Below are 16,739 nucleotides of genomic sequence, written 5' to 3'. Positions count from 1 at the left end.
GACTGGTCATGGGTGAGGTTCCCGACAAAGTCAGAGCCCAGAAGTGCTCAGCAGGCAGAGAAAATACCAGGGGATGTGCCTCTGGCTAACTGCCCCGTTCTGTTCGCTGGTTCCAGCCTGTGGGAGGCAGGCGCTGGGCTGGAGGGCCCTGACTCTGACCCGGGCTGGAGGGCCCTGACTCTGACCCAGTCTGGCCCTTCTTATTTTCTCATGACCGCGACGACAGGCCGGGGCACTCCTGAGTCCCATGGGCACCTGACGCAGGGCCCCAGCTCTGAGCAGCAGTGGGCACAGCCCCTGGGGGGACGTGAGCCCCTGGTGTGGGGCAGAGGCTGCAGGTGGATTGTCACATGGAGTCCCTGCTCTCTGGCTCTGGGCAATGCAGGACAAGGCCGTCGGGCTCAGGGGCTGTAGCGTAAGAGGCCACAGGCTGATAAACTGTCATGGGGCGGGGGGTCCCCAGGCCCTGCCCCCCCACAGGCACACAGACTCTCCCTGGGCAGGAGAACAGGGGGTTATGGGGCAACAGGGACCCAGTGTAGAACAGACCTGTCAGCACAGGGACCAGAAATGTCAGTACAATCCAGCTTGGGGAGAGGGGCCCAGAGGGGTCCCTGAGCTGGGCCCTGGCCCCTTTCTCCCTCTGCAGCCAGCCCAGACCGACCACCTTCCAATTCAGACCAGCCAGGCCCCTGTTCCTGCCTTGGCCTGGTTCCAGGGAAGAAAGGGCTCACCTGGTTGCCTGGCTCACAAAGATCCTGGAGTCCCATTGCCTACGTGTGAGAAGTCCTCACACCAAACCTCCCACCACGAACTGTGCACTGACACTGTGCCGAGGGAAACTGAGGCACCACCTGGTGATACTACAGGACAGTAGGAAACACATGCAACTGAACTAGGGGAATCAAATCCTCATGTACCCAACTAACACACCCCTAGCGCTGCTGCCATGGCTGTGGGGCATCCCAGGGCAGGTCAGAGGGCAAATCTGGGACCTACCTGCAGAGCCCAGATCTGCCTGTGATGGGGTTCAGGGGTCCCCCTGCACTGCACCCCGTCCGCTGGCAGGAGTGACTCTCACTCAGCAGGTACAACAGGAGGTTTATTAGGCAACAGATGCCCAGTTTCTCACAGAAGCGTCAGTACAGCAGTCAGAGACGGTCCTTCCAACCCGTCCTGGGGAGAAGACCCCGAGGGGTGCCCCTCTGGGGTGTAGTTTTCCCCCTCCTCCAGCTGGCTGCCTTCCAGCTCTCTCTTCCCCTAGCCTCTAACTGCCACCCCACATTCAAACCAGCTCGGCTCCTCCCTCCTCTTTGTTCAGAGCAGAGGTGTTACCTGCCAGCCTAGGTTGTAGCCCCAGGGTCTTCCTTAGCCACTGGGAGCTATTCTGCTTGGTTCTCATATCTAGCCTGAGTCTCCCATTTGCACTCCCCCCACTCCATCACACTGCCTTTAAGCATGTTAGAAATGGTCAGTGTAAACACAGCTTGTGATGAAAAGGTCACTGCAGTGATAATGCCTCTCAATTATTATCTTTAAAGAAACCCAAAACTAGGCACAACAAAAAACTATTACAAACCTAGTCTACTGCATAAAAAGGAAACTGAGGCACACCACCTCCTGAATTTTGATGACAATTCACTGCAAGCCAGTTTAAAAGGTAGAAGGCATGAAACCTTGCCTGCTCACAGAACAAAAACACCGGTAAATCTCAGAGCAATTCCTCTGTTTTGCACCAAATCAGCAAGATATTTGTGAAAGAGTTATTCGAAAATATAATCTGCCACCCCTCAAAAGGGAGAGAAAAATGTTCTTGATGTCTTTCAGAAAATCAGAGGAAGCTGGTACCAGCTAAAAAGCAACCCAAAATACCATGGATCTACCGTTGTGACAAAGATTGTGTTTCCCATGTTTAATGTTTTGTTTGTCATGTGGTGTTTGTCGCACTGCTAGCGCTGTTGTGTATTGGGTCGTGAAAAAGGCTGCGAAGAAGTGCACTAGAAAGTGCTTTCGAGTTAAAAACTAGCATAAGAGGCTGGACTGCTAGATAACTTTATTGGCAAACAACCAGAATACAAAATCAGGAAAGCCCACCCATGCATGCTTGTTAAGTAAAAAAACGGAACAACAATTACTAGCCTGTACACAGAGCCCAGAAATGAAGTCAGGAATTGCCATTTAAATGGCCTGGGAAGGTCTGCAAGAAAAAAATTGACTTTGAAAGCAAGTTGTTGTGAAAAGTGTTATAGAAGGGGAGAGACAATTAACGGTGTAAAAACGGACAAACTTTACCCTAAATAAAGTTATATACAGTAATCCCTTGAGCTATGAAAGGGTCGTGTTCCCACGCACCCCAGCATAACTCGAATTTTGCATAAATCAGGGTGGCTTTTCCTCCCCAGCGGAACACATGTTCTGCAGCTGGGGAAGCAGCAGGAGCACCTGGAGCTCCTTCTGGAAGGTAAGTCCTGGGTTGGGGGGCAGTTGGGATGGGTTAAGCCTGGCGGTGGGTTGGGGCTGTGGGAGGCTGGCGCAGGGTTACGCCTCGGATAGAACAGGACTGCAGGGGGGATGGAGGGGTGAGCCAAGGCCACGCAGCCCTTTGGGAAGTTGAGCTGGAGCCACGCGGGGGGTGAGCCAGAGCCGCATGGGCTGGGGCAAACTGGCCAGAGTGGTTTGGACTGGGGAGGGGGGGGTGTTTGAATCGGAACCACGCGGGCCAGGGGGTTGAGCCAGGGCCAGGGGAAATTCTGCACTGCAAGGGATTACTGTGCTTAACTGTACACCCAGTCTAACCGTTGGCATCTACCCACAGGTACCGTCCAGCGTAACTAAGGTATACGAGGATAAACGGAGTGGTGTCTGTACTGTCAAATCAGAACCCTTTGTACTGCAAAATACGTCAATAATGGCTAATGATACTGAATTTGGTTTATCTTTAGCAATGAATTGGACAGAGATCTACAACTGGATTTATGAAAACTAGCAGGGCCCATCCCTTTGTGGCCATTATCAAGCTGGCAACCCACCAGCAGCTGCAGCCCCAAAAGATCCAGCCAGGGCTGGGGGAACCCTGGCAGCCCTGTGACCAGCACCACTTGGGTCACAGGGCTCCGCTGGCAGCGCCAGCCATGGCGACTGAGCCAGGGGAAGCCCAGCACCTCCAGCCCAGGGGATCTGGCTGGGCCGGAGGAACCCCAGTAGCCATGGGCCAGGAGCTAGGTGGGATATGCAGCTTGCTGGAAGCTCCAGCTCCAGGGATCCGGCCAGGGCTGGGGGAACTCCAGCATCCCTGGGGCCAAGAGCTGGCCAGGAGCTCTGCGCCCCTGCTGGCTCCTGGCCCCACATCTGCCAGGGTTCCCCTGGCCTTGGCTGGGTATTGCGGTTGGGGCTGCTGGGGTTCCCCCCGCCTGGCCCTCAAGGCTGGAGCTGCCGGTGGAAACCAGCCTGGTGGGACAAGAGCCGAGAGGAACCACTCAGGGGAGCGCTGAGACTTGAGCGGACGAGCCTGGCCGTCCTGGCCGATGGCACCAGCCCCGATCCTACTGCGGGAAACCTGCTCACGGGGGGGCTGGGCCACGAACTGGGGGTTCTGCCACCGCTTCCCCGGGATCCCAGCCCAGCTGAAAGGAGCCTGGTCCTGACCCAGCCTCGCGGCTCATTGGCTCGGCCGACCAGCTGCAAGTGAGCACCAGCCTGGTAACCAGAGCATAAACCGGCCACGCCATGGGACTGTGCGTGCGTGTGCAAGTGCGTGCGTGTGCAAGTGCGCGTGTGCACACGTGTGTGCACGCATGTGGTCGTGGGCGTGCGTGTGCACACGTGAGTGGGCGTGCGTGTGAGTGTGCATACGTGTGCAGACACTGGTCCCCTACCGTGTCCCTGACAAAGCCCCTGTCTGCCGCTTACGAGCCCTGGGGCGGTGGTGAGGCGCCAGGCCCCGCGGCCGGGGCGCGGGGTTAGACGGCATCGGAGGTAGCAGGTGGCTGGACGCGCAGTGAGCTGCGCACCCGGGGGCGGGGCAGCGCGGGGGCCGGGCCGGCTCTGCTTGCCGGGAGCCGGAGAGGGCGCAGGGAGCCGCGCACATGGCCGCCTCCTGCAGGAACATCGCCATTTTCGGGGCCACCGGCATGACCGGGCTGGCCACCCTGGCGCAGGCGGTGGACGCGGGTGAGGACGCGGCCGGGAGCCGGGCGGCGCGCGGGGCCAAATGCCGTGTCTGGGCGGGCGGCAGCTGCCCGAGCCCCCACCGGGCGGCACGGGGCGCGGGGAGCCCCGGGGGCAACCAGCTCCCCGCGTGCGCAGCCCCGGGGCCTGGCCCCGGCGTCCGGCTCGGGCAGCGCCGGGCGCGTAGCTCGGCCGGGGGCGGGGCAGTGCCTGGGCTGGGCTGGGCAGCGCTGCGGGCGGGGGCCGCGTGTGCGCCGCAGATAAGGCCGGGGCGGGGGGTGCCAACCAGCCGCGCCCACGGGCTGGAGGCGGGGCCGCGCTGCTGGGCAGCCCGCGGTGGCTCCTCCCCCCTCCCGGCTGGCAGCTCCTCCGCCTGCCCAGGGGCTCGGAGCGCGGGGCCGGGCCGGGCCCCCCCGGGTTTGTGCAGCCGGGGGCGGAGCGCGCTGTGGTCCTCCTGGCGCGGTGCCGGGGCCCCGGGACACCCTGGCCGCCCCGCAGGGCTGTGATCCTGCTGAGTCACTGCCCCGGGCCGGGCAGGGCGGCGCCTGTTCCCCTCGGCCTCAGCCCGGCTCTGCTCCGCCGGGGGGGCGGCAAGTCCTTTTGCTGCCCCATGTCCTGGGCCCCCCGACGTGCGGGGACAGCCGCAGGGCCAGGGGCAGGCACTCGCCACAGCTGGGCATGAGACCCCATGGGGCGCAGGCTCTGCCCAAGGGGAGGGAGCTGGTGGTTCTGTACCTGCCCTCCCTGTGGGACCCCGCAGCCCCCTGCCACCCCCCCCCAGCAGCTCTGGGCACGGGCAGGTTGCTGCGCCCCAGTGACATGGGGAGCGTGCTGCAGAGGAGAGGCATCCCGGCTCCCAGCCCAGCCCTCTCACCACTAGACCCCACTGCCCAGGCCCTTGCTCTCACCACCCCTGTGGGGCCTGGCCGGGGCCTGTCACGCGCAGGCCATGCCCACTCGCTGTCTCCCCTGGCAGGGTACCAGGTGACAGTGCTGGTGAGGGACCCGGCCCGGCTGCCCCCGGAGCACCAGCCAGCGCGGGTTGTGGTGGGCGATGTGCTGAACCCACAGGACGTGGACAAGGCCGTTCGGGGGCAGGACGCCATCATCATCATCCTGGGGACCCGCAATGACCTGAGTACGAAGTCCCTGGGGAGGGGGACCCCCTGCTTGTCAGCCCCACTGCTCAGCACCCCCACGGGGATGGGGCCCCACTGCTCAGGCCCATCTTGGGGACTCCTGTGCCACTGGGCCCCTGCTGGTTAACCCTTCCCCACTCCCGGGACCCCTGTGCTGTTCAGACTCCCTCTGCCCCGGAGACAGGGCCTCTGGTGACCCCCCACTGCTCACCCCGTGCCACTCGCCCCCATGGGAATGGGGACCCCCTGCCGCTTGGCCCCCAGGAGACAGTGACTTGCTGCTTATCCCCCAAGGCCCCTCCTTGGTCCCCCACTCTCCCCCCCCTCCTGCCCACCCACTGCTCCCACCCCCACGCAGCCCCCGGCACTCCCTGCTGCGCCCCACAGCTCCCACCCTGCTCTCTGCCCTCTAGGCCCCACCACCATGATGTCGGAGGGCACCAGGAACATCGTGACAGCCATGAAAGCGCATGGGATCCGGAAGGTGGTCGTGTGCCTGTCTGGTGAGTGTGACCAGCCTGCCCCGAGCTGGGGCCCTGTTGCCCCCCAGCTACACCGCTGCCTTGGCACCGAGCTGGCCGCCTCCAGCTGGGGCCTGGAGCAGCACGAAGTGCCAGTCCCAGCTGGCCGTGCCAGAGTGGTGGCTCGTGGGGGCCAGCCAGACACTCACCCTGAGGGGAGCCCTGCTGGCCTGAGCCATGCTGAGGGGAGCCCTGCTGGCCTGAGCCATGCTGTGCTGGCTCAGCCCAGCGGTAGGGCATCCTGGGGGGCTGGCACCCACGGGGGTTCTTGGCATTCTCATCACATCACCGCCTGTGGCACCGTCCTGGCCTGACCACAGCCCTGCTGGACCTGGGGCACCAGGGCCGGGTGCTGCCGCAGGGCCCTCACCGGGGAGGACCAGCCCCTGGTTTGTCCCTGGCCCTGCGCCTTGGGGCACATCATCCAGGGTGTCCTGACGTAGCTGCTTGTGCTGAGCTTGGTGGGTGGGGGGGATTGAGCTGTGACCCTGCCTGAGCCGCCGGCCCCACCTTGCCAAGTTAACCCGCGAGCGCTGGGCACAGAGGCTTCCTCCTTGCAGCCAGGTCGTGCCCCACTTCGCAGTGGGGGGCCCAGAGGGAGGTGCTTACAGCCTGTACGCAGTCAGTGAGAGATGAAGGCCAGGGTCCCTGTTTCCCTCATGCACCCCTGTCTGACCACTAGGCATAAACCCCACTCTCTTCCCTCAGCCGGGCTTGGAAGCCAGGAGTGCAGGCCCCCACTCTAACCATTAGCCCCTCCTGCCCTCCCAGAGCCAGGGAAAGAACCCGGGAGTGCAGGCCCCCAGCCCCCTGCTCTAATCACCAGCCCCCACTGCCCTCCCAGAGCCGGGAGAGAACCCAGGAATCCGAGCTCCCAGTCCCCACTCTAACCCACCGTGCCCCCCCGCCCTCCCTGAGCTGGCACTGGAACCAAGGGATCCTGGCGCTGACGCCTTTGGCTCTGGGAGCCTGGCACCTCCTGCCTCGCTCGGACCATCCCCTCTCCCTGCAGCGTTCCTGATGTGGGACATAAAGAAGGTGCCGCCCAAGCTGTTGCCGGTGACGGAGGATCACATCCGCATGCATCAGATCCTGCAGGAGTCAGGGCTGGATTGTGTCTCTGTCATGCCACCCCACATTGCTGGTGCGGAGGGGCCCCTGGGGCATGAGGGGTGGGTGGGCTCCCCCCGGCAGTGGCGGGAGGGCGCTCTCCCTGCAGGAGGGCTGGGCAGGGGGAGGAGCTGGACTGCCTTGAGGCAGGCCCTGGGCTGGGCTCACTGGCTGAGCGGGGGCCGATGGGGGCGGGATGGGAGCAGAGTGGGGAGGAAGAGGAGCTGGTCGTCCCCAGCTCTTGCAACGTCCCTGCTTTGCTGCCCGCCAGATGACCAGCCGCTGACCGGGGACTACACGGTGACGGTGAACACGTCCGGCAGCGCCCGGGTCATCTCCAAGCACGACCTGGGCCACTTCTTCCTCAAGTGCCTCAACACCTCCGAGTACGACGGGAAGAACGTCTACCTGTCCAGGCACTACCCCCCGGCGTGAGGAGCCGCCCAGCTCCACGCCCCTTGGCCGGCCCGCCCGGGGGCAGCAGCCAGCCTGGGCTCAGCTCTGCTCCCCTTGCTCTGGGCCAGGACCGGCCTCAGCTCCTTGGAGGAGCACCCTGCTGCCCCCGCCCTGCCCGGGCTGAGCCCCGCCTGCGGCTGCAGCAGCACCAGTAAAGATTGCTTATTTTCTCTGAGCGCCCTTCCGGCGTCTTACCTCAGCGCCATCAGGCTCACGCCTCGCAGGACCCCCCCGCGGCCCCGCTCTGAGGAGGGCTGTGGTGAGCAGCAACAGCCAGCAGAGAAGGGGGCATCCCCGGCTGCCGTGCGCGATGCGGGCTGCAGAGGGGCTCCTCCCCCCACCCCACCTGCCACCAGGGCTGCAGAAAACACACACACTCTCTCTCCTCTCTCCCCCCTCCCCCACTGACCCTGTGATGGGGCTCACAGTCCCCAGGCTCTGCACCCTGTCTGCAGGCAGGAGTGACTCTCACTCAGCAGGAGAACAGAGGGTTTATTGGCCGACAGGACACAGCATCGTACAGAGGAGTCAGTGCAGCCGGCAGAGACAGCCAGTCCCATCCATGCTGGGGAGACGAGGCCCTGAGGGGCCTCACTGAACCGGGGCCTTGCACCCTCTGTTGTCTCTCTCTGTCCCAGCCCAGACTATCTGCTTCCAACTCCCAGTTCCAATTCAAACCCCTCGGGCTCCACCTCCCCCTTTGTCTGCAGCAGAGAGGTGTCACCTGGTTGCCTCAGTTACCCCCAGCAGGAGTCCCACACAGAGGTACCCCCACTATATAGCACACTCCCCAGAGCTGCAGGGCGACACACCCACAAGTCTGCAGGGGACACACGCACTTCAGGATGACCTCCCCAGGGCTCCAGATCTGCAGGGCAACGCACCTCACCTCCAGGGCTGTAGGGTGACCCTACCCCCAGGCTGCAAGACACACACACACTCTCTCTCTCTCTCTCTCTCTCTCTCTCTCTCTCTGCAGGGCAACTCCCTGCCCCCAGGGCTGCAGGACACCCACACATTACACACTTCAGGACAATGCCCCCAGGGCTGCAGGGTGCACACACGCGCGCGCACACACATGGCTGTAGGTCAACACCCCCCTCCCCAGGGCAGTGGAGCAATGACCCCAGGACTGCAGGACACTCTCACTCTCTCTCTCTGTGCAGGGTATGGACACACACACACGTTCACAGGGTTGTGGTGTGACCCCCACCCCCAGGGCTGCAGGACACATACACATTGCAGAGACCCCCCCGGCAGGGCTGTAGAGCGTGGGATTGGTTGTCCAGTCCTGCTCAGAGCAGGGCTCTGCCCTGGGTCAGAGAGTACTTTGCAGAGGTGGGGCAGGTCTGTTATCCCCACTTTACAGCTGAGGAGATGGGGCTGGGAGCCAGAGAGAGATGGGCCTGGCTAGGGGTGGGCCCCTGGTGTGAGGCCCAGCCCTGCAGCTAAGGGGCTCTGAAGCAGGCAGGTTACTGGGCCAGATGGGCTCCAGTCTGGGCAGGTGCAGGCGATTACCGTCAGCCATGTGGGCGGCAGAGCGCCTGAAGCTCCCCAAGAACCTTGCTGAGAAGCAGCATGGCCCAGTGGTTACACCCCTGGCCTTGGGTGACTTGGGCCAATTACAGTGGTGATAACTTCTGCCCCACAAGCCATGCTAGGCCTGGCTGCCTCCTGGGGGCGTGGCCCGGGGGGTGCAGCCCTGAGGAGTGGGGCAGTGTGTGTGTGGGGGGGGGAACAGCCTCTCTCATCCCCTGGGGCGAGATTTGGGGTGAGGGCAGGATGGTGCTTGGGAGACCCCCTCAGCATCCCCCCGCCCCCAGGAACCTCATTGGTAGCCGATGGGGCCAGTGGCTTCAGGCACCAAAGCAACACAGCTAATAAACTGCACCCCTGAGAGCTGCCCCTGTACTCCGCTTGCTTCAGCCCCTCCCTGGGGAAAGTCTCCCCTCCTGCTGCTCCCTTGGGGGAGGGGAAGCAGGAGGGGGAGGGGAGCCCACCCCTTGCCGGAGTGTGGGAAGGTACTAATCATCTAACCCCTAGATCACACTCAGGCTGGGCCAGCAGGTCCCAATGTCCCCTCCCATCCCGGGGGCACAGGGAGAACCCAGGAGTCCTGGCTCCAGCACCCCAGTAACTTCCCTGGGCCCTGCTGTGGTGCCCACATGCCCCCGGTGGGTAAGAACATAAGAACATAAGAACGGCCATACTGGGTCAGACCAAAGGTCCATCAAGCCCAGCATCCCATCTGCCGACGGTGGCCAATGCCAGGTGCCCCAGAGAAGGAGAACAGAAGACAAGTGATTTATCTCCTGCCATCCATCTCCTCCCTTGTTCTGAAGGCTAGGGCACCATACTTTATCCCTGGCTAATAGCCATTTATGGACCTAACCTGCAAAAATTTATCGAGCTCTTTTTTAAACCCTAATAGAGTCCTGGCCTTCACAGCCTCCTCGGGCAAGGAGTTCCACAGGTTGACTGTGCGCTGTGTGAAGAAAAATTTCCTTTTATTAGTTTTGAACCTACTACCCATCAATTTCATTTGGTGTCCCCTAGTTCTTGTATTATGGGAAAAGGTAAATAATTTTTCTATATTCACTTTCTCCACACCATTCATGATTTTATATACCTCTATCATATCGCCCCTCAATCGCCTCTTTTCCAAACTGAAAAGTCCCAGTCTCTCTAGCCTTTCCCCATATGGGACCCTTTCCAAGCCCCTAATCATCTTAGTCGCCCTTTTCTGAACCTTTTCTAATGCCAATATATCTTTTTTGAGGTGAGGAGACCACATCTGCATGCAGTACTCGAGATGTGGGCGTACCATAGTTTTATATAGGGGAAGTATGATATCTTTTGTCTTATTATCGATCCCTTTTTTAATAATTCCTAACATCCTGTGTACTTCAGTCCCCAGCAGCCAGCCCAGCGCACGGCCCAGGACACGACGGCCCCTGGCGCTGGCTGGGAGGTGATGGCAGCTGGAGACACCTGGCGTGCCCGGGTAAGTGCCCGCAGCCAATCCCAGCCTGCTGGGCCCCTCCAGAGCAGCCAGCAACAACTGAGTCTAGGGTGGCTGCGCAGGTGGTCCGTGTGAAGCCAGGCGCTCACAAGGCACCCCCCAGCCGCACAGGTGCTGCGCCCATGGGGGAGGAGCTGCTGGGGGGGCTGGATCCCTGTGCAGGGGCTGCCGCCCAACATTCCCCTACCAACAGCCTGCAGTGGGGGGCTGCTCCCCGACCCATCCCTTATCTGTGCTCTCCTTGAATCAGCCCTACACCTGCAGTGGGGGAGGCTGGCCTTCGGGGCGGGGGCAGGGAGGCTGGTGGGAAGGAGGAATGTGGGGGTGGGGAGGGAAGGGCTGCGGGCGTCTGGGAAGACATGAGGCCTGGGGGAATTGATCTTGGATGGGGTAAGCAAAGGGAGGTGTCTGGGTGGGGGTCCTGTAAGTGCTAGTGGGGCCAGGGGGCTGCTGAGGGGCTGGGATGTGAAATGGGGGGCTGGGTGCAGGGTTCCCTGGTACCTAAGTGCACAGGCAGCTGCTCAGGGGAGATGCAGGGGCCACCCAGCTGACTGGCAGAGCCCCCAGCTGGCAGCACGTCTCCGGGTGGTGCACGTCGCCACAGGCCTCGTGCATGTAACAGAACTTATTCTGCACATGGATGGAAAACATGAGCAGGGGATGGGCTGGGAACGGGGCCGGGGCAGTGGGGTGCTGGGCTGAGGGAGGGTTGAGGGTATCAGAGGTGACTCAGGCTTAATGGCCCCGCTGAGCCACTCCCCACAGGGCCAGCAGATGGGGAAAGCCAGGTGTCCGTGAAAGGCCTCGGCCGGAGGCAGGGCTGGGCATTGCCCAAATACCTGAAGGCTGCAGGGCTGGCTTAAAGGCCAAGCAGGAAGCAACTGGGGCCAAGTGGCCAGCGGCCATCTGTCTTTGCCAGGCTTGTCTGACCGTGTCTGGGACATCTCAGCCCTGGGGCAGCTGCGTTTCACACCCAGGCTGAGACCAGACATAGGGGGCCAAGCAGTGAGGCTCCAGCTGGACTCCTGAATATCAGGAGCCACCTCTGACCTTGGCAGCCTCTGACTGCGGATGGGGTGCAGGTGTCACAGAGTGGGGGGGCCTCAGGTCCTGCCCCCACTGCAGGCAGACGGCCTCTCCCTGGGCAGGAGAACAGGAGGTTACGGGGCGACAGGGACCCAGCATAGAACAGACTTGTCAGCACAGGGGCCGGAAGCATCAGTACAATCCAGCTTGGGGAGGGAGTCCCCAAGCTGGGCCCTGGTCCCCTTCCTCCCTCTGCAGCCAACCCAGGCTGCCCCTTGCTCCAAGTGCCCAATTCAAACCAGCCAGACCCCTCCTCCTGCCTTTGAAGAGCTCACCTGGTTGCCTAGGTTACAAAGCTCACAGAGGCCCATTGCATCACACCAAAATGCCCATCACCAACTGTGCACTGATGCTGTGCCAAGGGAAACTGAGGCACCACCTGGTATTGCAACAGGAGAGCAGGAAACACATGCAACCAGACCAGGAAGCAAATCCTCACATCCCCCGTCTCCTGACTTCCAGACCGAAGTGAGCAGGTCACTCAGCCAGTGACTGGGGAAGTTCGGGGCTCTCCCTGTGTGACAGGGCATCAGTTATGGTGTTGTTCCCCTTCACACCTCCATGTTGCAGTCCTGCAGGAGCAGCTCCACCGCAGGAGCTTGGCGTTGGCCCTGTCAGGGGCTCCTTCCGTCTCTACAGTCTGAGTGCAGGAAGTGGGGCCCTACGGAGATTTGAAAACACCTTGTCTGTGAACAGGCTTTACCTTAGAACTCCCCGGGGTCACAGATTCCCTGGCCCTGGGGGGTAGTTTCACTGTCCCCACCGAGTGAGAAAAGACCCCCTTACCCCAAGAAGACACACTCAGATGTCTTCCTGTGGGGGTACCCCAGGCTCTTAATCCCTCTTCAGGAGAGTGCTTGGACACACAAACCCATAATTCAGTAGCTGACTGCTTGGTCTGAGGCACAGACTCTTCTTAGGACACAGAAATCAGATCAGTTGCTTACAACAGTGATTTATTCACGAAATGGGGGAAGTGAATGGGGGTTGCACACACAGAAAACTTTCCCTGGGATTCAGCTTCAAAGTTACAAGGGGAAAATCTCCAGTCAAACAACACCACAAGAGAGAGAAAAACAGAGCAGCCGACGACGAAACAAGGTAACAAGCCGACAGTCCATCCAAATGTAAAATACCCAGAGAAACCTGAACACGTCTAACTATCCATGGCCTGGTACTTACACCTCCAGGGCTGATTGTGTGGTCAGGACACTTTCACTTTATTCCAGTTGCCTGGGAGCCCTCTCCCCGCTGGGTCCTTCTCCCCGTCCCAGAGACCAAAGCCCCAGGAACTGCAATTGTTCTCAGTTTAAACAGTTACGTCGCTCCCGTTGGCTCACCTGGGGTTCAAGTGTGGCAGGAGAGATTACCCCCTTCCTGCACTTGTTCGTGACAGGCCCCTTTCATGTGACACAGCCAGGTGCGGGTGAGTGATCAGTGGACACGGTGAAACGCCGTCAAAACAGGTACGGCTGCAGCTTCCCCAGAGCCCACATCATGGCCAGACATTCCTTCTCTATGGCCTCATAGTTCTGCTCCAGGGGCAGCAGCTTCTTGCTCAGGTACACGACGGGGTGTGGCTCCCCCTTGTCATTCACCTGCATTAGCACAGCGCCCGGCCCCACTTCTGAGGTGTCGGTGAAAACCAGGAAGGGCTTGTTGAAGTCAGGCTTTACCAGCACTAGAGCCTTGATCAGGGCCTCCACTTTACCTGGCTCTGGCTTTAAGCAGCCGCTGCCCACCTTGGCTACGTCTACATTAGCCAAAAACTTTGAAATTGCCACGCAAATGGCCATATCGAAGATTACTAATGAAGCGCTTAAATACATATTCAGCGCCTCATTAGCACGCGGGCAGCCGCGGCACTTGGAAATTGACACGGCTCGCCGCCACGCGGCTCATCCAGACTGAGCTCCTTTTTGAAAGGACCCTGCCTACTTCGAAGTCCCCTTATTCCCATCTGCTCATAGGAATAAGGGGACTTTGAAGTAGGCGGGGTCGTTTCGAAAAGGAGCCCTGTCTGGATGAGCCGCGTCAATTTCAAAGTGCCGCGGCCGCCCACATGCTAATGAGGTGCTGAATATGTATTTCAGCGCTTCATTAGTAAACTTCAAAATGGCCATTTGCATTTTCATTTGCATGGCCATTTCAAAGTTTTTGGCTAATGTAGACATGGCCCTTGTGGCCCAGGTAGGTCACCTCAGCCATCACCACCTTGCACTTCCCTGCCCTCATAGTCAGCCCAGACCCCTGGAGTCAATCCAGCACCTGGCTGACCTGGGACACGTGGTCCTCCCACGTCAGGCTGAAGACACAAATGTCATCGATGTGAGCCAGGGAGAAACCTTCCAACCCCCATAGCAGCTGGTCCGCTGGACCTTGAGTCTGAAAGGCAGGACCAGGAACTCCAGGAGCCCCACAGGGGTGATAGAAGCCTCTGGATCCAGTGGCACTTTCCAGCACCCCGTGGTGAGCTCTGGTGGTGACGCAGCAGGCTCTCCCAGGCTTGTCCAGGAGGTTGTCAGACCTGGGCATGAGGTATGCAGTGGACATCATGAGAGCGTTGAATTTGCAATAGTCCATGCAAAACTGGATTGACCCATTCTACTGGGGACTAGCACCACAGGAGAGGCCCAGGGGCTAGAGCAGGGCTGGATCACCCCCAGTGCCAGCATGTTCTGTACCTCCCGTTCTAGGTCCTGGACTGTCTTCCCCATGGCTCTGAACGGTGCACACTCTATAGGAGCGTGGGCACCTGTCTCTATTCGGCGTCCAGCCCAGTTAGTGAGTCCAGGCCGGACAGAGAATAGCTGTTGGTGTGAATGCAGCACCTCCCTGATCTCCATCTGCTGGGCAGGGGTCAGCTGGTCAGAGAGGGGAACAGATTCCAGCAAGGAGCCGGCTCCAGTCCCTGTGAGCAGATCCACCAAGGGATCCTCCCCCTGCCCCTCCCAGTGCCTGCACGCAGCCAGCACCAAGTTCTCCCTGTCCCAGGACAGTTTCATCATATTCACATGACAGACCCGGTGGCTGTGAGCCCCGTTCGACAGTTCCACGGCACAGTTCACCTCATTTATCTGTTTGATGACCTTGACAGGACCATCCCAGGCAGCTCGTTCTGCCGCACAGGTATGAGACCCATCACCTGGTCCCCAGTGGCATCAGCTCGGGCATGAGTGGTGCAGTCATACCAGACCTTTGACTCTCCCTTTCGCCAGGCCCATGAGCTCGGCGAGCTTCCCCTGGAAGGCCAATACGTATTGTACCACCTATTCCCAGGAGAAGCCTCTGCCTCCCGCTAATCTCTAAGCAAGTCCTTAGCATGCACCCTCCTCCCACGTAGTAACACAAACACGGAGAACCCCGTGGGTTCCTGTGGGACCTCCCTGTGTGCGAACAGCAGGGGGGGTAAGTACTTGTCCCAGCCTTGGGAGTGCTGGTTCATAAATGTTCTCAACATCTGCTTCAGAGTCCCATTGAACCTCTCCACCAGCCCATTGGTCTGCGGGTGGTCGGCAGTGACCCACGTGTGCCAGACCCCACACTTGTCCCACAAGCTTTGCAACAGGGTTGACATGGAGTTGGACCCCTGGTCCTTCAGGTCCTCCTTGGGGAACCCCATCCTGCTGAAGATGGACAGCAGTGCATCTGCCACAGCGTAGCCTCGATAGAGGTCAGGGCCACTGCTTCTGGGTACTAAGTGGCAAAATCCACCACCACCAGGAGATATTTCTTCCCAGAATGGGTCGCCCTACTGAAGAGCAGTATCCCCTTGGTTACATCTAAGATGGAGATGAACTGGGTGTGTCCTGGTACAGCAGCCGTCTTTTAGGAAACTACCAGACACCGCTCCAGATCCCCTATGACTCCACTTTCCCTGTGAGAACCCATTCCTGGTATGGGAATCCCTCCTCCTACAGGAATCTCTCCCTACAGCCCTCCCCCAGAGGTGGGGTCAGGCTGACACCGGCCAGTTCCCTCAGCTTCTGCCAGCTGGCATCTCTCTGCATCTCGGCCTGGAACTCCATGGCTGGGGAAGGGATGGGCACCTGTTCCCTCTCTCTACCTGGATCCAGAGACATAGGCCTGGCAAGCCTGGCTCTTGGGGCCCCTGTCCCTCAGGGTGGGACCCTGCAGCTCCAGCTGAGCGCCCTCCCTGGGCCAGAACAGAGCACCCCTCGCTTTCTCTGGCTGCAGGACAAGGCCAGGGTATTGTGGGGTTCACCTGGCCAGTTGTTCAGGTCACCCGTCATCAGCACACAAGCTGGGAAATGATGGTGCACCCCACCCCCTTGTAGCCCGACTTATCCCCCTTTTCACCCCGGGAATGGGGCCCCAGCTATACCTGTCAGTGCCAGGTGGGAGTTGGACACCACCCGGTCTGGTGCCACCATGCTGGGTCAGGTCAGCCGCATGTCTGCACCTGTGTCCCAGAGCCCCATGGCCTTCCTCCCATCCAGCCCCGGGGACGAGGCCCTTGCGCCACAGCGGCAGCTCTGCCCTCACCCCGTAGACAGAGGACTGCGCATCTGGGCCCCTGGAGGAGCTGGCCTGAGGGTCCCTCTCCTCCCAAGCCAAGGCGAACCGCCAGCCCCACCTGCAGCTGGGCCCCCAACCAGGTAACCCCTTGAGGCCCCTGGTTGCTCAGCCTGTGCTAGACCTTGGGGCCCTGGGCCTGCTTGTGGCCTTCTGCCCATAGCGATGACAGATCAGGTCCCGTTGGTTGGTCTGCCCTGGTGTTGGCTGCTCCCTCCTTTCTGCCTCTCCAGCCCCGGGTCGACAGCCCAGGTCCAACACAAACCAGCCAGGCCCCTCCTCCCGCCTCTGTCCTGCTTCCCCCCAGGGAAGAAAGGGCCACCTGGTTGCCTAGGTTACAAAGGCCATGGAGCCCCATTGCCTACGTGTGAGGAGTCGTCACACCAAAACGCCCATCTCCAACGGATGCTGTGCCCAGGGAAACTGAGGCACCCCCTGGCGTTACCACAGGAGAGCAGGAAGCACGTGCGACTGAACCAGGGGAATCAAATCCCTGCACACCTCACTGCATCACACAGGGCCCAGCGTCCCCCACACTGCAGCTGTGGTGCCTCCGCTTGGTTTTCCCCTGTGCAGTGTGAATGCCACTCAGAGAGCAGCAGCTTCTGGGAGCTTTGCTTCTCCCTCCTTTTGTGCCTGCTAAGCCTGGCCCTCTGCTACGTCTGTGCCGTCCTGCAGGCCTCGGTGCAGGCAGCTGGCAGT

The 16,739-nt window shown here is 60.7% G+C and overlaps 1 protein-coding gene across 1 annotated transcript; it reads left to right on the top strand.

Moving 5' to 3' along the window:
• The first annotated feature begins 4,013 nt into the window (after positions 1-4,013).
• Positions 4,014-7,568, top strand: BLVRB (biliverdin reductase B). The gene is made up of 5 exons (XM_075016358.1): positions 4,014-4,170; positions 5,144-5,305; positions 5,720-5,809; positions 6,840-6,971; positions 7,209-7,568. Exons 1-5 carry the CDS (start codon positions 4,086-4,088, stop codon positions 7,370-7,372), a joined length of 633 nt encoding a protein of 210 aa, XP_074872459.1. The 5' UTR covers positions 4,014-4,085; the 3' UTR covers positions 7,373-7,568.
• Positions 7,569-16,739: the final 9,171 nt, after the last annotated feature.

This window comes from Carettochelys insculpta, chromosome 22 (genome assembly GCF_033958435.1).
Source record: "Carettochelys insculpta isolate YL-2023 chromosome 22, ASM3395843v1, whole genome shotgun sequence".
NCBI lineage: Eukaryota > Metazoa > Chordata > Testudines > Carettochelyidae > Carettochelys > Carettochelys insculpta.
The sequence above is the reverse complement of the archived record's forward strand: the minus strand, read 5'-3'. Positions and strand labels throughout refer to the sequence as shown.